This window comes from Uranotaenia lowii, chromosome 2 (genome assembly GCF_029784155.1).
Source record: "Uranotaenia lowii strain MFRU-FL chromosome 2, ASM2978415v1, whole genome shotgun sequence".
Lineage (NCBI taxonomy): Eukaryota > Metazoa > Arthropoda > Insecta > Diptera > Culicidae > Uranotaenia > Uranotaenia lowii.
The window spans coordinates 265,920,624-265,943,548 of NC_073692.1; the positions used below are offsets into that span (position 1 = coordinate 265,920,624).

Below are 22,925 nucleotides of genomic sequence, written 5' to 3' on the forward strand. Positions count from 1 at the left end.
TTCTGGATATCCCTTCTGTGAGTTCCCCGGAGGAAAGTGTCTTGGGTTGAAAAGCATACGATCCTGAGTTCCATCATAATTTCTTTTCCCATGTTCCCCACCCACTGAGTGTAGCAGCTGTCAAGTTACATGATAAGCGAGAGTGGGTTCGATATAAGAAACGGAAGTCGAATGTTAACCTGCGCACACTAACCAAATTTCTTTCAAAAATCGTTGATGAAGCTTGTGAAGCCAACGTTGAAGTAGAAATCTCCGGAGAAACTAAAACCACCTCTAGATCTAAGGGGGACGAAAGGGGTTATCTATTCAATCACGATCACTTCGACAGCGAAAGACCAACAAGCCAGAGTTTTGGTTCACAAAAACCCTGTAAAGTATGCAACCGTACTGATCACAGACTACGCTTCTGTGAGGACTTTAAGAAGCTATCGGAAGTCGAACGATTCGAGATAGTAAATAAATGGAAGTTGTGCCATATTTGCTTAAATGACCATGGTCGATTACCCTGCCGGTTTAACAAAATTCGATGCGACGTTGGTCAATGCCGGGAACGACATCATTCACTACTCCATCCGTCAGGAGAGACTGTAGCACTGAATACTCATTTTCCAAAAGTCGCTAACATTATGTTCCGTATGGTCCCCGTAATACTGACATTTGGGAACAAATCAGTCGAAACAATTGCATTTTTGGACGAAGGTGCTTCAGTCGCTTTAATGGAAAAATCTCTTGCTGATAAATTATCCTTGAAAGGGGAAATGGAGCAGCTCACCATAAAATGGACAGCAGACATATCGCGGATAGAAAAAGAATCGATGCGAGCAAATGTGGAGGTATCTTCCACTTTAGATGGAGAAAAATGGTTACTACAAAATGTGCGAACCGTCACAGAGCTTCTTCTACCAGAACAGAACCTTGAAGTTGCAGATTTAATCAATCAATACAGCTTTTTGCGCGGGCTATCCGCGAAATCGTATGGAGGGAAACGCCCTGGTATTCTTATCGGTCTTAACAACCTCGATCTGATTGCCCCGATTGAAACTAAAGTTGGTAAAGCGGGTGAACCAATCGCAGTACGATCCAAGCTCGGATGGACAGTCTACGGGCCTGTCAAAGGTTACTCATCAGCCAAAGATGATGGTCATCTTCACGTTCATGTAGAACCGACAAACCAAGCACTTCATGATCTCCTTAAATTCCAATATACTTTAGAAGAATCTGTCTTCAAAAATCCCCGAGAATCGCTAGAAGACGAGAGGGCTCGGGAAATTCTCGAATCGACCACAGTTAGGATCGGCGAAAGATTTGAAACGGGCCTGATCTGGAAAACGGATGATCCACAGTTTCCTGACAGCTATTGGATGGCTTTGAGGCGACTGAGACAACTAGAATCTCGTTTCACTTCAAACCCGGAACTACATCTCAATGTCTGCAAGCAAATAGTAGATTATTTGCAAAAGGGTTATGCCCACGTTGCTACAGAAGATGAAATATCGAATACGGATCCCCATAAGGTTTGGTATTTACCTCTAAATGCAGTGTCTAGCAAAACTAAACCTGGTAAAATCCGACTAGTGTGGGATGCGGCCGCTAAGGTCCAAGGAGTATCACTAAATTCGCAACTCTTAAAGGGTCCTGACATGCTCGTATCTTTGCCGGCAGTCATTAACCGATTCCGCGAACGTCGAATAGCTTTCGGTGCAGACATTAAAGAAATGTATCACCAACTACAAATAAGAAACCAAGATAAACAGGCCCAACGATTCCTCTTTAGGAAACATCCCTCCGAACCGGTTCAGACTTATGTTATGGATGTCGCAACGTTTGGGGCAACCTGCTCCCCTTGCTCTGCCCAATACGTTAAAAATCTGAACGCCAACGAATTCGCCAAACGATATCCGGAAGCTGCATGTGCAATCATAGAAAACCACTATGTAGATGATTACTACGATAGTGTAGATTCATCCGACGAAGCCGTCGAACGAGTTGCACAAGTGCGCTATATCCACAGTAAAGGTGGGTTCGATATAAGGAATTGGGTCTCGAACTGTCAGGAGGTCCTCGATAGCATTGACGAAGTGAAAACAGACCAAAAGATCCACTTCAACCAGGACAAGCAAACAGAACATGAACGTGTATTGGGCATCATATGGAATCCTAAAGATGACGTCTTCTCATTTTCAACGGCTCATCGTCAAGACGTCCAAATGTATCTCACTGGAGAATCAAGACCGACGAAACGAATCGTAATGAGTTGCGTCATGGGATTTTTCGATCCATTGGGTCTGTTAACTCCTTTTACTGTACACGGGAAAATATTGATTCAGGACCTCTGGCGAACAGGATGCGAGTGGGACGAAAGTATAAATGATGAATCTTTCACAAAATGGAAACGATGGATTTCGCTCCTGCCTCTCGTAGAGCAAATCCAAATTAATAGATGTTACTTAGGAAATTTTCATTCAAAAAAGGTGGAATCAATTGAAATTCACGCCTTTTCGGACGCAAGCGAGCAGGCTTACGGGTGCGCTGTCTACTTTAGAGTTGCGACGTCTGATGGAGTCAAATGCTCTTTGGTGATGTCGCGAACTAAAGTCGCACCACTGAAACGAATTTCGATTCCTCGTCTGGAGCTCATGGCCGCCTTGCTAGGTGCTAAGTTAGTTAAAGTAGTTCGTCAAAATCATAGCCTAAAGGTTGAGCGCTGTATTTTCTGGACAGACTCTCAGACTGCGTTAAGCTGGATTCAGTCTGACCCTCATAAATACCAACAATTCGTTTCTTTTCGAATATCTGAGATACAAGAACTTACAAACATAGCCGATTGGCGCTGGATTGCAAGCAAACATAACATCGCAGACGTTTTGACGAAATGGGGAATGGGTCCCCCTTTAAATTCCAATAGTTCGTGGTTTAAAGGTCCCCAGTTTTTATACGAATCAGAATGTTCATGGCTTTCTGGAAATCAACAATCGCATAGTACACAAGAAGAAATGAAATCAGTGCTCGTGAATTTTCATGACGATATTACATGTAAATTCGCTATCAACGTGGAACAGTTTTCGAACTTAAGACGCTTATTACGTGTCATGGCAACTGTTTACAGGTTTATATGTAATCTACGGCGAAAACACGAACGGAAGCCCATATGGTGCACAAAGGCTGATAAGGAGCAAATCAAATTAATTCTTAAAGAACTTTCGACAGTTCTCCTTCCGATTCAACAGGAGGAGTTGCTGAAGGCGGAAACTTTTCTTTGGAAACATGTTCAGTTGGAAGCATTTCCCGACGAATCACACATCCTGTCTGAATTAAAAAATAGTAAAAACGACCACGCTAAACCCACAATTACCAAATCCAGTCTGCTTTATAAATTGACTCCTATTATGGACACCGATGGGATCATCCGTGTGGGTGGTCGCCTGGCATACGCAGAAGACATTCCTTTTGATAAACGCTTCCCGATTATTTTACCTAAAAAACATGCTGTTACAACTCTACTCATTCGAAGTTACCATGAGCGATATGGACACGCCAACCGAGAAACAGTGTTCAACGAGCTGCGGCAAAAGTTTTATATTCCGGGTATGCGCACGGCTATTCAAAATGTGACAAAAACATGTATGTGGTGCAAGGTGTATAGGTGTAACGCAGAAGTTCCCCAGATGGCTCCCCTTCCAATACAAAGGGTTACTCAACAGCTTGGTCCGTTTAGTGCAGTAGGAGTAGACTACTTAGGTCCACTAGAAGTGGCCATTGGAAGACGCAGAGAAAAACGATGGATCGCAGTTTTTACCTGTATGGCAATACGTGCCGTCCACTTAGAGCTAGTTTACAGTTTAACAACTGAATCCTGTCTCATGGCTCTGCGCAGGTTCATGTGTAAACAAGGAACTCCAACTGAATTTTTTTCAGATAACGGGACCAATTTCGTTGGGTCTTGGAATGAACTCCGTAAGAAAATTGCCTATGAATGTGCCGAAACCATCGTAGATTCTACAATCAAATGGAATTTTAACCCACCTGGCACCCCCCACATGGGTGGTATATGGGAGAGAATGGTGCGCTCTGTAAAGGAAGCATTAAAAGCCTTTGACGATGGGCGTAAACTCACGGACGAAATTTTAATAACTACATTAGCTGAGGCACAAGATATGATCAACATGCGTCCACTCACATACATGCCCCAAGGAGTGACAGAGGAGGAGGCACTTACCCCTAATCACTTTTTGCGCATCGTAAAAAGAGCCGACGGAAATCCCGTCGAGGAAACACAGCTTGCAGAGGCGCTCAGGAACATTTACAAACGTTCTCAATATTTGGCAGATAAAATGTGGCAGCGTTGGTACAAGGAATACCTGCCAACGATTAACCAGCGGACAAAATGGTACGAGGACCATCTACGAATCCGCAAAGGTGACCTAGTATGGGTCGTTAATAGTAAAGATCGGAAACAATGGGTGAGAGGTGTCGTCGAAGAACTATTTGAAGGACTTGACGGTCGCACTCGACAAGTCTTGGTACGAACAGCAAAGGGGATCAATCGCCGAGCGGTCGTGAACCTGGCCGTCTTTGAATTAGACATTGGAAGTAAGTCCGGTATTCCCGAGGCTCTACCGGAATTACAGGCGGGGGTGTTGACACGGCCAGAGCTACGTGAGCCATCTCCTAACTCTGTCGTAGGGGAATCAAAACAAACACGGTGATTGGAAAGGCAACGTTTGACAAGTGGCGGTTAAACGAGGCGACGAAAAGGTTTAGAATAGATAAGTGAAATTAAGACAGAAACGTGGTCAGTCAGTGAGCTCGATAAGCCAGTTATTTAAAAGGAATTAGATAGGGAATCCAGAAGTAGAAGGTTGTATACCGCAAAGTTGTGGTGATAAAATTGAGGTTACCTCAGATACTCAATCGGAATCGTTAGGACGATCAACACCTCATCTGAACCTATCGAAATAGGATCGTAAGTTAGAGCCGGATTAGAATTGTTTCCTAGTTTGTAAAAGCCCCTTTTTTATCTAGGTATGAGAGGTACCTATTCATTCGAGTGCAGGACATCAAGTGCTCAACCGACTAAGTGCACGATTGATTATTAAATCAAAAGTAAGTGGCCTCAAAAGTTTCACCTTAAACTACCTAACACCTTACTTTAAAACGATTAGGTCAATATCTATACCCGGAATTGATAAAGGGTAAAACAAAGAAAGGGGAAAAAGGTTCATCTAGTACCGAGATCAGGATCAGGAGTTATTGAAATACTAAAAATTTGTAAGTCCTTCATTATATTTTTTTTAAGATCATATGTTTATAAAATGTTGAATATATTTCAGCTTGAGCTGTCTAAAACTGCTATAAGAAACAGTGTTTATAAAATAGATCCGAAGAGTTTACGTAACAACAGCTATTCGGCCTAACTTGCAGACTGGCGTTAATATGTCATCGGCCTAGCTGCCATTCGGCCTGATTTCTATTCGGACTAATGACCATTCGGCTTTACGAACATTCAACCTATCGTCTAATGATTCTTCGGCCTAACATCCTTTCGGCTAACTTCCATCCGTCCAATCCATTCATCCATCCATTCATCATCTATCAAACAAAACACCAGAAACATAATGTATGAGCATGTGTTAATTCTTTGAATTCTACAAACAGACCTAGATTAATTTGTTATTGCTTTGTTTGATGAATCTACGCCTCGCCGTTTAGTGCAAAATACATCGATCATGAATGATAAATCAAAAACAAATCACCTCGACCAGGAATCGAACTCGAGTCTACTCCCCGGCAGAAAACGCCCATCTTGCCTTGATTAATGGTGCTTATACTGTCCTGGGGCGGGGAGGGGGTGGGTTCTCATTATGCCCCTACAGTGACTGGTTTTCAGCTTTCGGCAAAAAAATTTAAAATGCATTTTTAAACGTTTTTATCTTCTTTTTCAAGTTTCATCTAATTTGGGAATAGACTATTTAAGTGTCTGAACACGAAACAATGATGTGATTTACATATTATAGCTGTTCTCTATGGTTAAATAAGCGTTTTCCTTAAGGTGGCCATTATGCCCGTATCTCCCCTAAGAGCAAGTTCACTGGTGTTGGGAAAAAGTGGTAGAAATTTTGACACTTACGGCACATTTTGAAAGTTTTGCCATGCAAAAACATTTTCAAGATCTGTGTCTAGTTTTTTCACAACACGTGTTGTATTTTCGCATGCTGTGATGCAAAAATAGCAATATTTCTATCACATACGACTGAAATAGAAACAGTGTTGTAAAAAAATACAACGCCCCAAGATCTTGAAAACATTTTTGCACTTTTTCCCAACACCAGTGAACTTGCTCTAATGATGGAAAATTAAAGATTTCAAGAATTCATCGAGGGTCCCCGAAGAAATTGTTTTATTTCTATGCACCCGAATAAAGTTACAAGTCGAGAAACTTCCAATAATGTCAAGAGCAGATTAGACTTAAAAAGTGCAATTTCCAAGCATATTCTAGACTGTTATCAAAACAGTCTTGATGAAGGAAATTAACTAATGTCAATGGTAAATGCGTAAGCAAAAAAAAACCAGCAATCTGGGCAATCTGTACTAAGACTGTGATGGAAAAACCATTATCTGATTTTCTATTGCGATTCTACCTTAGGGTGTCCGTCAAACCTGACTTTCCCCTACATAGCCTTGCTCAGTTTGGAGAGTTACAAACTACGAATACAACGAAGTTTGGTTTTCAAAATGCAATAATGCTAAATAAAAAAAGACAAAAAAGATTGCAAATCAATGAATTTCTTTCCCAACAAAAAACTGTAGTCCCGTTTTCGATTTTCCATTGGTTTTTTATTTAAAACTATTTAACAGTATATACAATAGGCTTGACACTACTTTGCATGTTATTCAGATGTACTAACTTAAAATGGTAAATTATGATCATAATTGTAACAATCACCATAATGATAAGGGTAGTTGTAAAACTCAACATAACTCATCTGCCCTACGAGAGGTGTTTGTAATTGTTTTTTTTTGTTGTTGTATTATTTCAATGTGGCTGTTTGCTATATCATATGCTATTTCATTTAGTAAGCGATTTGAGTTTTTCCGTTTTTTTTTCTTATTCTTGCCTAATAGAAGCACGATTGCACGAAAATTACCGGCATGCTTTCCTGTATTTTTCACTGACTGCAAGGTTGAGTTTTTGTTTTTGTTTGTTTCTGCCTTTGGTTGCCCTTAGATACATCTGCAGTAGTAGTTGTCTTTATTGTGTTGTTGTTCTAGTCGAGAGTTTGCTTTCATTATGAAATGTAACGCATTCGTTCTACGGTTGTTTTCACTTTCTTTTTGAAAAATTTTCTACTTGAAACTAAGTTCCCTAACGTACTGTATAAAGTGAATATATAAATCATTGAATATGTTTTACCCATTCGACATTCGCTTTCCGAACATCTCCTAGCTTCGATATAATTTCGGTATAAAATTTTGTTACTTTTATCTTCGCTATAACATTCGTAAGAAATTGGTCATTTGATTATTTCTTCTGGTTTTCTTTCCGTTGTTTTTGCAGCCGAGACACTTTCCTTGTTTTTTTTTGCGTTTTTTTTAATATTTTTTTGTGTGGAGTGAGAATTGCCGTTCACTCTATCGGTCACTTGTTCGATTATGATAAATTCCTTACCTTATAAGAAGATTATCTTTACAATAATGGATTGAACTTTTTTCTTTGAGAGTATGTTTTTGGATTATATCTAGAAGTTTTTTGTTGTTTACCTAAATAAATGGAATAGACGATTTAAGGGGGGGTTAAGGGATGGGAAAGGACTTTTCCTATTAAATATCTCTAGAATAGAGGTTCTCAAAAATCGACTAACGGAAAACTGTTTCTAAAAACTAGTTCGTGACTCGGATTAACCTTCGTTTGCACGTTTTAGAATCATTTTGTATATCTTCATGGAATCAGTTATCGAAAAGTTTAAACAAGTTCTCAACATGGGTAATTTTGTATAACAAACGTTCGAACAGTATATTGGTTTTGCTAGGTAGTTGACATAATTCGTTTAGTTCAAGAGAGTAACGAGTTAGGGTTTAGTTTTGCACATTGGTTTAAAAGTATCAGCCACATCAGATTTGCTTATAATATTGAATATTTTTTGTCGTTTGTCCATTCAACATTTGTTTTGGATGTATAAATAAGTATTAAAACTTTGTGTATATGTGTGTTTTAAAATTTGAGAAATATTTAACGTACTGGCGAAAGTCACACTTTCTTCTCAATATATCGTTCAGAATCATTTTGAATTTACTGGTTTTTACTTTCTAGTTAAAAGGTTTAAGGCTACTTTATCGAATTTTTGTGTAACTCAACAGCACCTAAAATTACGATAATTTTAAGCTTCCGATTGATCTACCGAACCTATCCTTAGAACGAAATTCAACGTAACACATTATTCGATTTGGAACCCTCTTCTCTAGTTATTTTTTTAAATGTTCGATTTTTAATTTCGCCTTATGTAAGTTCTTAGAAGAGAAGGTTTTGATTTGAATTAATTGCCTAATCCTCGGAACGTTCCGATTCCATCAACTTGGTGCAGTTAACGATGCCGATTGAAGAAGGTATGCACTCTCTCGCTCTCGCTTAAGTCACTTACTAAGTTATCGTTGATATTCAATCATGGCTCCCGTTAGTAACACCTAAATGTTCAGTGAAACCATAACTGAAGCATGTTATATTTTGTTGGGTACCTCGTTTTTTTTCTCACGCTGGTATTTCGGTGCTAATCAGTAATGAGATTTTGGCAATTTGTCCGTTGAAGATTTTTGTTTTGTGTCTGATTGAACAGCTGCGGAATTTAAGTTGACGGTTAAGATCTGTGCAGTGTTTACTTTTCATTTTACTTTGTCTGGAGAAACTGTATTCCATTTTGTACCAGCTTACAATGTTTGGAATACGACTTTGATGTGATCTGCGCAAGTGATTTTTGCTTGAGTTCTTTATCGTGGCGTTTCGATTAGCTGCGGAAGCTGACTCTATGTATAGAAATCAGCATTTTTGTTTTCTATTCTTCGAAACATGTTTTGTGCACCTTACAATCTTAGAGAGACTTGCCTTATTTACTTCCTAATTTATAACTACCATTCATATGTTTTATAACTTAAACTAATCAATATCTCATCTTTTGTTTCAGGAACGACCTAGTTTTTCTTCTCCCGATTCGGCGCCCAGTGATTATGCAAATAACGGCATTATTTTTGATGAATTTCAAATCGACGAAATATTAATAACTACAAACGCTCTAAACAGAAAAAAAATAAATTTACATGAACTTTTGTCTTTATGCAAAGTTTTGCGTAGAATAAGCAATTTTCCCTTGATTTAACTTGATTTCAAATTTTCTATTTCAAACTTCAAGTTTAAAATTTACACTGCCTGTTTCCAGTTTTAATTTTTCAAATTTTCAAGTTTCAATTTTAAATTTTCAATTTTCAATTTTCAATCTACAATTTTCAATTTTCAATTTTCAATTTTCAATTTTCAATTTTCAATTTTCAATTTTCAATTTTCAATTTTCAATTTCAATTTTCAATTTTCAATTTTCAATTTCAATTTTCAATTTTCAATTTTCAATTTTCAATTTTCAATTTTCAATTTTCAATTTTCAATTTTCAATTTTCAATTTTCAATTTTCAATTTTCAATTTTCAATTTTCAATTTCAATTTTCAATTTTCAATTTTCAATTTTCAATTTTCAATTTCAATTTTCAATTTTCAATTTCAATTTTCAATTTTCAATTTTCAATTTTCAATTTTCAATTTTCAATTTTCAATTTTCAATTTTCAATTTTCAATTTTCAATTTTCAATTTTCAATTTTCAATTTTCAATTTTCAATTTCAATTTTCAATTTTCAATTTTCAATTTTCAATTTTCAATTTTCAATTTTCAATTTTCAATTTTCAATTTTCAATTTTCAATTTTCAATTTTCAATTTTCAATTTTCAATTTTAATTTTCAATTTTCAATTTTCAATTTTCAATTTTCAATTTTCAATTTTCAATTTTCAATTTTCAATTTTCAATTTTCAATTTTCAATTTTCAATTTTCAATTTTCAATTTTCAATTTCAATTTTCAATTTTCAATTTTCAATTTTCAATTTTCAATTTTCAATTTTCAATTTTCAATTTTCAATTTTCAATTTTCAATTTTCAATTTTCAATTTTCAATTTTCAATTTTCAATTTTCAATTTTCAATTTTCAATTTTCAATTTTCAATTTTCAATTTTCAATTTTCAATTTTCAATTTTCAATTTTCAATTTCAATTTTCAATTTTCAATTTTCAATTTTCAATTTTCAATTTTCAATTTTCAATTTTCAATTTTCAATTTTCAATTTTCAATTTTCAATTTTCAATTTTCAATTTTCAATTTTCAATTTTCAGTTTTCAATTTTTAATTTTCAATTTTCAATTTTCAATTTTCAATTTTCAATTTTCAATTTTTAATTTTCAACTTTCAATTTTCAATTTTCAATTTTCAATTTTCAATTTTCAATTTTCAATTTTCAATTTTCAATTTTCAATTTTCAATTTTCAATTTTCAATTTTCAATTTTCAATTTTCAATTTTCAATTTTCAATTTTCAATTTCAATTTTCAATTTTCAATTTTCAATTTTCAATTTTCAATTTTCAATTTTCAATTTTCAATTTTCAATTTTCAATTTTCAATTTTCAATTTTCAATTTTCAATTTTCAATTTTCAATTTTCAATTTTCAATTTTCAATTTTCAATTTTCAATTTTCAATTTTCAATTTTCAATTTTCAATTTTCAATTTTCAATTTTCAATTTTCAATTTTCAATTTTCAATTTTCAATTTTCAATTTTCAATTTTTCAATTTTCAATTTTCAATTTTCAATTTTCAATTTTCAATTTTCAATTTTCAATTTTCAATTTTCAATTTTCAATTTTCAATTTTCAATTTTCAATTTTCAATTTTCAATTTTCAATTTTCAATTTTCAATTTTCAATTTTCAATTTTCAATTTTCAATTTTCAATTTTCAATTTTCAATTTTCAATTTTCAATTTTCAATTTTCAATTTTCAATTTTCAATTTTCAATTTTCAATTTTCAATTTTCAATTTTCAATTTTCAATTTTCAATTTTCAATTTTCAATTTTCAATTTTCAATTTTCAATTTTCAATTTTCAATTTTCAATTTTCAATTTTCAATTTTCAATTTTCAATTTTCAATTTTCAATTTTCAATTTTCAATTTTCAATTTTCAATTTTCAATTTTCAATTTTCAATTTTCAATTTTCAATTTTCAATTTTCAATTTTCAATTTTCAATTTTCAATTTTCGATTTTCGATTTTCAATTTTCAATTTTCAATTTTCAATTTTCAATTTTCAATTTTCGGTTTTCAATTCAACGATGGTTAACTTATCTTAAGAATCAGAATTCAAAATCAAAATTATTAATCACAATTCAGAATCAAAATTCAAGATCAGAATTCAGAACCTGAATGTGTGCTTTGGATTCCTTTTTTTATTTCGTTTATCTTGGTCACTTTTATTTCTGATTTTGTGTGTGTTTTTTTTTAAATTTGGCTGAGTTTTATTTTTATTGTGATTTTTGACGTTTATATATTTTTTCGAATTTAGTTTTTTTTATCTCAACTAAATTATCGATTTTCCGTCAGCTGCATCATCACTCGAACGCATCGGGATTAGTTTCCTCAGTTACGTTATTTAAAGCAATTTTACCAAGACGTGTTTGTTCGTTTCTACTTCTCTTCTTCTTCAGCGCTTCTCGCTTCACTTACGCTATTTAAGTAGAACTGATAGATTCGACTCACTATCGAAAAAAAAATCTCATCCGACTTTCGTTCCTATACAAGGGTGATTTTGTTTAACTTTTTAGATTCCGTCTTTACACATGTTGGGAGAAGTTTTACTTTTTTTTTATTCGTTATATTTAATTACGGGTGCTTAGTGTTAAAGAAAAGTAAAAAGTAATTGCCAAATTTACATCAACTTATGAGAGTCAACACACAGGGCTGCCAAAAAAAAAAATGTTGTTACTTGCGGTGGAAACAAAAGTTGAGTACATGCTTTATGACAAGGATGTGAAAACTGTATTTTTTTTTGCTTTTCGTGAGTTAGGTTCTGATAATGATTACTTTTTTTAGGTTTAAGGTTATTTTTCTACTGTATAAGGGTTATGAGTCATTCGTTTTGAAGGTTTGAAATTGTTAACCGTAAGTTTGACGTAAGTTTGCCTATAGAAACTTGTTGTTTTGGTGCTACCGTTTTGTTTTATAATATATTCTTGTTTGTTTTGTCTCGTTTTTATGTAATATTTATTAGTAGCAGATGATGAAATCTTGTTTGGTCCGCTTTTTGTTTGTGCGGATTTTGACTCAAATTCGAACTTTGGAGCGCACTATCCTTTCCGTTTCCAGGGCAACTGGATTTCTCTAAGCCTACTCAGCTCGCACAGCCTACTATGAATTTCCAAGTTCGGGGTTTACTTTTTTTCCTATGCAGTATATTTTTTGTGGTGTGTGATGTGTTTTTGTTTGTCACAGATTCCGAAAAGCAGTGACACCGAGAATTTATGTCGTTATTGAAAAGGCAGAAACATCACCGCACATCAATCAGTTAATAAGTGAAGGAAGGTGTTGTTGATTTTTGTTTAGGTGGGTTTTTTTCGATTCAGGATACAATATCAAGGAAAAAGAAAACGTAATTTTGTTTGTTTACAAGGCACTTAAAAAGAGAATTCATATAAAATAAAAGATTCTTCTGTTTGAAGTCGGTTTGAAAGCGTATTTTGACAGTTACTTCCTAGTGGTCAGGATGCTCAAAAATTTCTCTAATGACATGTCCAATTCGATTGAATAAATAATAACCGCTTTTCCATGTTGATAAAATAATTAAAAAAAAACAAGAGCATATCTTTCAAAAATTAAAATTCGAACTGGTACTTAGAGAAAAATCCATTGATTATTGAAAAAAAAATCCAAAATGCTTCAGAGTTTCAATTTCTTATCAAATGATAAGAAAAATCACATTTTCTTATTAATTTTTAAACACTTGTCAAAATTTTCTTTCTGGGTGACCTTTTTCATAAAGTTATGAAAAACCTTATTTAGATTCTTGTGAAAAGAGGATTATGCATTTTCAGCACTTGAAGATTCGGGAATCTGTTGGCATATTTAGAATGCGAAGAAAGTGAAAGAAGATCGAAACACTATGCTGAAGGTTCATCTACGTAAGTATGCAAATATCAAAATACACTTCTAAATATCACAATGCGTGTGGTGTATCTTTTGGGCTAAACTATCTTCTATAACTGGTACTCCAGAACATCGCTCAATATCATTTGAAAATCTTATGTCTTTGGTTAGATCATTTGATTTTAAAAAAATCTTTTTTCGCTGAGCTATGAAACTTTTAAGAGATTGATTTTTTTACATTTGACAGGTGAGTTACCGTTTCCTTTTTCCATTATTTCGTTGATTTAGAAGATCTCCATAGAAGAGGATGCCTGTTATTACCCAAAGTTTGCAAAGAACATTGGGTTTCCAACATTCATGATGATCGTCAGTCTTGCACTAGTTAATAATGAATCCTGTCGCAGCGTAAGAATTTAAGAATCCTGGTTAGTCCGAATAAAATCTGAAAGGATTAGATATCTATAGATATATGTAAGCTACCTACACAGGAAACTAATTCAGAATTGATCTGTGTTAAGAATTCCGAGACTTGAAGTAAGAAATCCGAATTCTCAATCCTGAACTTATACACTCTTATATATTATGAATCTTGATTCTGAGTTCGAAATATCTGTTCTAGTTCTAAATTCTGATTCTGAATTCTGATTCTGAATTCTGATTCGGAATTCTGATTCTGAATTCTGATTCTGAATTCTGATTCTGAATTCTGATTCTGAATTCTGATTCTGAATTCTGATTCTGAATTCTGATTCTGAATTCTGATTCTGATTTCTGATTCTGAATTCTGATTCTGAATTCTGATTCTGAATTCTAATTCTGATTCTCAACTCTGATTCTGAATTTTGATTCTGAATTCTGATTCTCAACTCTGATTCTGAATTCTGCTTCTGAATTCTGATTCTGAATTCTGATTCTGAATTCTGATTCTGAATTCTGATTCTGAATTCTGATTCTGAATTCTGATTCTGAATTCTGATTCTGAATTCTGATTCTGAATTCTGATTCTGAATTCTGATTCTGAATTCTGATTCTGAATTCTGATTCTGAATTCTGATTCTGAATTCTGATTCTGAATTCTGATTCTGAATTCTGATTCTGAATTCTGATTCTGAATTCTGATTCTGAATTCTGATTCTGAATTCTGATTCTGAATTCTGATTCTGAATTCTGATTCTGAATTCTGATTCTGAATTCTGATTCTGAATTCTGATTCTGAATTCTGATTCTGAATTCTGATTCTGAATTTTGATTCTGAATTCTGATTCTGATTTCTGATTCTGAATTCCGATTCTGAATTCTGATTCTGAATTCTGATTCTGAATTCTGATTCTGAATTCTGAATTCTGATTCTGATTCTGAATTCTGATTCTGAATTCTGATGCTGAATTCTGATGCTGAATTCTAATTCTGAATTCTGATTCTAAATTCTGCTTCTGAATTCTGATTCTGAATGCTGATATTGAATTTTGATTCTGAGTTCTGATTCTGAAATCTGATTCTCAATTGTTATATTCAATTTAAATGATTCTGAATTCTGAATTTGAATTTTGATTTCGGATTCTGATTCTTAATTCTGGTTTTGATCTTTGACTTCGAGTTCGTAAATTCGGATGACTGAATTATGGGAACCGTAAATGGTGTTCTTTATTCTGAATTTCAACTCTGAGTTCCAGAATGTGAAATTTATTTTTTCCTTTGAATTCTGGAACCAAAAACTTTTGGGTATTTCACATCAAGAGGTATGCATCACAGAGAAGTGCTGTTGAAAATTAGCTTTCAGACATTTTGTCTTCGAAACAAAGATAGCAGTAGTTTAGAATGTTTTTGTTTTTATTATTTCGTATTGTTATCGCTGTCAGACTTAGGAAATTTCAATATTCTTATTGGTAAATCGAAAACAACCTGGTATTGTGTATTTATCGGTGAGTTTTCTGTGATGCAATATGATGTGTGATACCCTTAAGAATCCTGAGTGTGTAAAACAGTATTTAATGTTATGAGAATTAAAAATGCGGATCTCAAACTTTAAAGTAGGAATTCTTCAATTGACAATAATTTATGTTGGGCAATTTGATGCTAATGTGTCTTTTATGAACTTTTTGAAAGTATGTATGTTTTTTGTTGTTGTTGCTACAAATCAAACTATTGGAGCTACATTAGACAAAAAATCTGACTATTATTCATGTATGTTCAATCAAAGTCGACTACATGTTTATTGATTTTCTCCCACCGATCAGATAGTGTACGTTTTTGACGTTTAAATTTATTGTTAATTGAAAATTCGTCTTTGCTAGAAACTAAGCTAAAAGATTAAACCGAATAAATCTGAACTATAGATATTGTTCTAAGTATTTTGGTCATCTACAGGACTTAAATTTGAACTCGTAAACTAATTCGCGATATCACACGTGAAAATTTATGACGCATGCTAATTGAAAGAATTGATGCTTTTTATTCAGTTGTCTAGTATTCTATCGCTTTATCGGCATCTTATCTGGTTCGTGCTGATTTCCGTGTTGCTTTGATAGATTCTGACTATCGTTCAGACAGCTTGTCTGTTATTTCTTTTTCATTTCTCTGCTGATCGCCATGGTTTACCACACTGCGATTTGGTTTATTATCTGAATCTTTAACTTTTAAACGCTAACTGCTAGGTAGTCTTTTTCAACATGTCACACACTTACTGTGCTCCGGTGCTTAAACACTCGCATTCGTTTCCATTCGCTCGTCGTGTTCCTTTACGCGCGCATTGTGTGTTGTCTGGGGTGCTACTTGCAAACACTCTTGCATATCATGCTCACTGTTCGATCGCCTGTCTGCGATCTCCTATTCTATTGGGCTACGTGGGGCGCTATTAGAAATCTATTCACGGGGTCAACTCTGTTTGCGACGCATCTCCCATCGTTCTACATTACTCTAGGTTGTGATTGAGAGGTCATTCCTCTCGCATTTTTGGCGTCTTATTAGCCTTGCCAGTGGCTTGATTAGTTAGAGAGATAGAGAGACAGTTAGAGAAGGGATGAAGAAAGAGGGTAGGTGTGTCTTTATAGTAGGTAGTTACTGATGGTATGCTTTGTAGTAGGTATCGACGTTGCACTTGAAAACTAGAATCGCGTGGCCCGTTCTCGCTGTTTCGTGAATTTGCTACTACTAGACGTCGGTGTAGGAGTATTGTTAGAATTAGTGGTGGTGGAGTAGTTGTTGTTGTTATTGTTAGATATCGAAATGAGGGAGATAGAGCTGGTGGCGGGCTCGATTCAGCTATTTCCCCTGTACGTTGTCATTTGCGTGTCCCCGGTCGCAGACGATTGATTGCTCGCGGACAGGGACAGATTATTGACACCGAATGAGTTAGACAGCATTGACGAGGCCGTCGTTGCTGCCGGTGCCGGGATTAGCGTCTCAGGAACCAAGTGTGGCGTTCTACTGGAGATTGGCGGGAGAATGGGACTTGCGGGCCAGGGATAGGCCGGTGTCGACGACGATGGGACACTCCTAAAAGAAAAACTGGTTTACGAAAGATGATGAGAACTAAACACCGAACATCAACTCGGAAGCAGGCGGGAAGGTAGCGTACATTTTTTGTCTGTCTATACATTAGTAGTGGCGTATTTGGCTTATGATTCTATTATGGTAGGGATCATTTGGATCTTTTCGATCGGGTGTTGGTAGTAGAACTAGTAGTATAGTAGTAGCAGGTTGGTTGATTGGTTGGTCTTATTAAATGTTCACATTCAAAAATGTTTCAATAGTTGTGGTGGTTAGTATGCGGATGCAGCTTCTACGAGAACAGAAAATTATTGCGGCATGCTTCACGGTACCTGGAGTGCGGTAACATCAACGGCGACCCTAATGGTGGTGCCGGAGTTGGCAAACCGGACGACGAACCGGTTACTGCGGCATCCGGATGCAGAAAGTTCCTTCGTTGGTCCATGCGCTCCTGATGCTGAACGAGGCAGCGCGTCAGTGCTTCCGGAAGATTCTCGATTTGTGTCTAGAATGAAGTTTAACCTCCTAGATCTCCATCCCAACAAATCTTGTAACCCATTGCTACTTACCTGTAGAGCTTGCATTTTATCCTCTAGACTAGTAATTCGTTCCTCCAGGGTGTCCTGTCTTGTTGACATGTCCGAAACTATTTCGTACACGGTGTTTTGTGTCTGGTAAATGTAAAAATAAATCAAATTAAAAACTGTATTCAAATATTGTTATTCACTCGAGCTGACCTTCGCCATGTCCGTTATGGTGTTGGCGTTGTCCATTAGTTTGCGCTGATCCATTTTCACTTTTCGTAGTCTGGAATGAGGCGATTGAAATTTTTTAATATTAGAAGAGCTTTGAACCGGTAAACGGCGATATTGAAATGTTAAGAGAATGATTTAAAAAATTCTTTATATTTTCATAAAATAGTATCAGATTCAGGACAACGTTAATATGAATGAAGATCCTAACAATATGAATTGCTTTTCCATAGGTAAATATTTTTTGTTCCGATTAGAGTCGTTTTAACATTTTTATGTCATTCGCGACTTTTATCAATAATTCCGTTGGTGAAATGGTATTGGCGAACCTAGCAGGTGCAATTGTACAAGAGGTTTAGGCCGATGACATAGTAGAGTGCGATGCGATGCGAATTGGCGGGAAATTTACGGACGCAGCCTACGCGAACTCGTGCGGCGGAACAAATTGACATCTGCTTCGCCGCGTTGAGTATGTCAGGTTTAAGCGATTCACAACAATTTTCATCAAATGTGGTTCACCGCATTAAACCGCATTCGCCGCATCGCATCGCATCGTATTCACTATGTCCATCGGCCTTACTCTTGGGGCTAGAGTTCACAACCATTGAGCCACGGCATAAACTGTGCCGACAGAGCTTATTGGGCATAGCTGTATTATCCTTAAATATAAGAATATTAGAACTTTTTGCTTCATTGCTCCATAACATATCTATACGAGTTTGCTGTATGAATGTTTTTAAAGCAACACACACTCAGTCAACAATCTCGGGCCGAAGGGTGTTCGACCGAATAGGACATTCGGCTGAATGTTGTAAGAGCGAAGTTAATCGGAGAACGTTAACCATACAGCAATACGGATTTGACGTTTGAGTTTATTTATTTAATTATTTATTTTATTAAATCAACAGATCATATATTGATCACCAAATGATATTTAAAAATTAAGATACTAACTACAAATACAAATCTACACTGAACTTAGAAACACTAAGAATTCTTCTTCGGAATACAACCTTCGAAACGTCAAAAATCAAAATGCTCTGAGAAGCGGGTTAAAAGTCTTGATGACGCCAATTATTGCAGAGTTGGCCCCGTAATTGTTTAGTCTAACAGGAACGAAGAGCTGAAGATCCCGATTCCTCAAACCACGAGGTCGGACACTGAGTGGAAGAACTTCCAAAAGTGCGGGAGAGTCGATTCTTGATGAAAGCAGATCAGCGACGAAAGAAGCACGAGTGGCGGTCCTGCGGGCTTGCAGTGTGTCGATGTCGATCAGGCGGCAGCGGCTTTCGTAGCTGGGAAGTCGAAAAGGGTCTTGCCAGTTTAAGTGTCGAAGGGCATACCTCAGAAAACGTCGTTGGATGGCTTCGATGCGATCAGAACCGTTTTGATAATATGGGCACCAAACCGCAGAAGCATATCCGAGGATCGATCGAACTAGACTGCAGTAAAGACTCTTCAGGCAGTAGATGTCCTTAAAGTCCTTCGTCATGCGGAAAAGAAGACCCAGGCTTCTGGAAGCTTTGTCGACGATATAGTTGGTGTGATTCTTAAAATCCAGCCGCGCGTCGAGGATCACACCAAGATCTTTCACGTGTTGAGCTCGAGAGATTGCATCGTTTCCGAGGAAATAAACGGCTGAGAACGGGCGTCGTTTGCGGGAAAATGATATTACTACACATTTATTACGGTTTAAAGGTAGGCGATTTGGATCACACCAGGAGGCAAAGAGGTTAAACTGGTTCTGCAGGAAGTTCACATCTTCGGAGCCATTGATAGATTAGTACAGTTTCAAGTCGTCGGCATATGCCAATTTTGGTCCATCGAGGAGTTGCAGCACGTCATTGAAGTAGATTAGGAATACTAACGGCCCTAAATGACTTCCCTGAGGCACGCCTGATGAAGCTGAGAACTGCCTGGAAAAACAATTACCCGTACGAACTGTCAATTTACGTCCAGTAAGGTAACTGCGGAACCAGCCAATAAGAGATCCACAAAATCCTGAACGCGCGAGCTTTCCAATGGCAATATCATGGTTCACCTTGTCGAATGCGGCAGACAGATCGGTATAGATGGCATGAGTTTGGGATTTCTATGCAAATCTTTCATGCACATACGAGGTAAAGGTTAATAAGTTAGTTGTAGTTGAGCGTTGAGGCATAAATCCATGCTGGTCGTTGGAGAGGTTGTGCTTGCAGAACATGAAAATGGGATCTAAAACCACCAGTTCGAAAAGTTTGGCTATAGCACACAGAGCTGAAATTCCTCGGTAATTATTAACATCTTTCCTATCTCCCTTTTTATGAACCGGGAACATGTAAGCTTCTTTCCACAGTGAGGGGAAGGTGGCCTGGTCAAGCGAAGCTTGGAAGATGAGCCTGATAGGAGTCTGCAAAGAAGGCATAAAACGCTTCAGGAAGGTAGCTGGTATCCCATCCGGGCCCGTAGAGAAGGAGTTTTTGAGTTTAGTGGCTGTTTTAGAGATGGATGTGTCCTCGACTGTAATACCGTTTAAAGAAAAGCCCAGTGGTGAAACACTTCTGATGGCACAATTCAGTTGGTCGTCGGTTATTGAAGATGTATCAAAGATGCTCGAAAATTTATTGGCAAAGAGATCGCAGATTCCGGAGTCAGAGTTCGCCATGATGCCATCCAGGAACATGCAGGACGGTATTCCTGGTTCATTCCGCTGATTCTTAACGTGATTCCAGAAGGATTTAGGGCTAGACTTAAGATTTTGCTGAATTCGACTAAGATGGTTTAGATAGCTACGTTGACAGGCTTTTTTTATAGGCGGAGTTAAGTTTGCGATACTCTTCCTTGGTATGCGGAGATTTGTGCTTATTGAAATTTCGAAGGGCACGCCTTTTTGTCGCTTTTAGTTGTCGTAAAGCTGCTGTAGCCCATGGAGTCCGAGGATTGGCATTGGCGGTGCGTTTCGGCACATGACGGTCGATTACGTAGTTGAGGATGTGCGAGAAATTTTCGGCTGCAGCATTAGGGTTAGCTAGTTCGAGTTCAGATTCCCAGTCTATAGTGGCCAGTACGCGAGAAATGATATCGAAATCGGCGTTCTTATAGTCCAAGTAGAAGGGTGTGAGTTTATCAGCGGGGTTACACAATCTACAGATATTAAATTTAACCAGTAAAGCCGGGTGATGTGGGCCTACTTTAACTAACGGTGCAGGTGCTGATTCGATAGCTGGTAAACGGAACCCGTCATTGGCGAAGCAAAGTTCAAGCATCCGGCCGTTCTCGTTTACAACACTGTTGATCTGACGTAAGGTTGCTATACTCAAAGAGTCTAGAATAATGATAAAAAAAAGATAAGAATTTTCGTTCGTATAGATGTCTGACGTGAGCGCTACATGTTGCGGAGACATGCAAATGCAAATCGGGCTTTTCTGAAACGGGTTTTGATGTTTTTCTTGGTACCACCATCAGGCGTTATCTGGCTACCAAGATACTGGAAGCACTCTACTTTCTAGACCTATTGCCCAGCTATCATGAAACTGGAGGGATTTCCTGTGTTGATCTCCATTGACTTTAAGACCTGCTGCCTTAGAACTTTCGGTGAGGTCGTCGAGTTTGCTCTGCATAACATCCGGTTGTGTTTGGGCGAGCAAAACAATATAGTCTGCCAGGTCAAGGTCGTTCAGTTGCTCGATTGTTGAAGGAATCGACGGCAATCCTTGGTTCGGTGCACAGTCGATCGATCCAGTCAGAATCTCATCCATTACGATTAGAAAAAGTAGCGGTGATAAGATTCATCCCTGTCTCACTCCAGCAGTTACCGGGATTGGATCAGACAAAAAAAACGTGCAAAACATTGCACGAAAATGCTTCGTACTGTGCTTCGATGAGATAGACTAGTTTTTCTGGGACTCCTCGTCGCCTTAGAGTCGCCCATATGTTTTCATGGTTAAGTCGGTCGAATGTTTTTTTCGAAATCAACGAACACTAGCAGAAGAGAGTCCTGGAATTCGTTGATTTGTTCCAGTATGATTCGTAGCGTTGTGATGTGGTACACACATGATCGTCCGGAACGGAATCCAGTTTGTTGCCGTCGGAGTGTAGCGTTAATTTTCTCCTGGATCCTGTTAAGGATCACTTTGCAGAGTACTTTGAGGATTGTTCAGATCAACGTTATGCCTCACCAGTTACCGCACTCTGTCAGATATCCTTTCTTCGGAACCTTTACGAGGATACTCTGCATCCAGTCGGAATGTTGCATTGCAGTATCCCAGATGCCAGTGAAAAGACGGTGCAACATTTGTACTGACAAGGCAGGGTCGGCTTTCAGCAGGCTTTCAGCTTCCGTGTTGATCCCATTGATGCGACTTACTGTTGGTACTATTACTGACTCGGAAGTGTTCTTCGAAGTGCTCAGTCCATCGTTCGAGCAGATCTGTTCGATCGGTCAATAACTGACCTGCTCGGTATTTCAGCGGCTTTCTAGCATTAAACCTTGCACCACTAAGGCGGCGAGAAATGTTATAAAGTAATCGGATATTTCCATTGGCGGCGGCTCTTTCTCCTTCTTCGGCTAGGGAGTTTGTCCAGGCTCTCTTGTCTCTTCTACAAGCTCGTTCAGTTCCGCATATCGTAAGCAGGCCTTTGCTTTGGCTGACCCGGTACATGCCAGCTCAATTCCGACTTCCGCCTTTCTTCGATCATCGACCATCCTCCAAGTTTCATCCGACATCCATTCGATTCTTCTTCCACAAACTTTACCGAGAGTACAATGGCTCGTCGTGATAAAGGCATTCTTGATTTCACACCACTGTTCTTCGACTTTTTTTTCCGTCGGCAGTTCCGAGGCTGAAGATTCAAGCTGTTCAACGTATGCCCTTTTCACCTCTGGATTCTCCATGCGACTTTCTCTTCTCGCCGTTATACTCGCGCGACACTCAGTCGTATCTCACCAAGGACGAGGTGATGATGAGATGCAATGTCTGCGCTTAGTTTGTTGCGGACATCAAGAAGGATCCTCCTCCATTTTCGGCTGATGTAGAGGTCGAATGGTTTGGCAAGGAGCGGAGCCTGGATGCAGTTGATCACCGAGAGGATAACTACCCTGGTGCTACGCTGTGGCCAGCATGCGTGAACTTGCATCCAACTGCTGGAAGGAAGGAGATGCTCATTACAAGAGTTCATTCTGCGATATTGAGCTATGCTGCGGTTAACATGCAGCTGCTAATTTCCTATGGCTGCAAAAAGCTATTGGTGTTACGGAAGAGCTCGACAGTCGACGATGCTATTCAACATTCTCAATCTGCGAATTGAGGAGTGGTGTTGAAACTCACGATTAGACGATTTGGCTATTGACGTTCTTTGGTGGAACAATCAATCGCTAGTGTAGAGTGTAGTTTTGTAAGGACCTTACTGAGATATTAAATGAAAATTAACTCTGTTCCACCACTGAAATCTGCCAGGTTGTATGCCCAGATACGTCTGA

At 37.3% G+C, this 22,925-nt stretch overlaps 1 protein-coding gene across 16 annotated transcripts in view; it reads right to left on the bottom strand.

Moving 5' to 3' along the window:
* Window positions 1-11,381: 11,381 nt before the first annotated feature.
* LOC129749058 (small conductance calcium-activated potassium channel protein) overlaps window positions 11,382-22,925 on the bottom strand; it is a 759,751-nt gene continuing 748,207 nt past the window's right edge. For 9 of the 16 annotated variants that reach the window (XM_055743894.1, XM_055743900.1, XM_055743897.1 and 6 more), the window contains 4 exons: window positions 17,453-17,522; window positions 17,285-17,386; window positions 17,048-17,220; window positions 14,503-16,733 (listed from right to left, as the gene is read on the bottom strand). In XM_055743894.1, the coding sequence (XP_055599869.1) occupies window positions 16,484-16,733; window positions 17,048-17,220; window positions 17,285-17,386; window positions 17,453-17,522 (595 nt within the window). In that variant the 3' untranslated portion in view covers window positions 14,503-16,483. Of the gene's footprint in view, window positions 13,622-14,500; window positions 16,734-17,047; window positions 17,221-17,284; window positions 17,387-17,452; window positions 17,523-22,925 lie in introns of those variants that run through there. The other 7 variants (XM_055743901.1, XM_055743886.1, XM_055743888.1 and 4 more) reach the window with 7 other exon arrangements.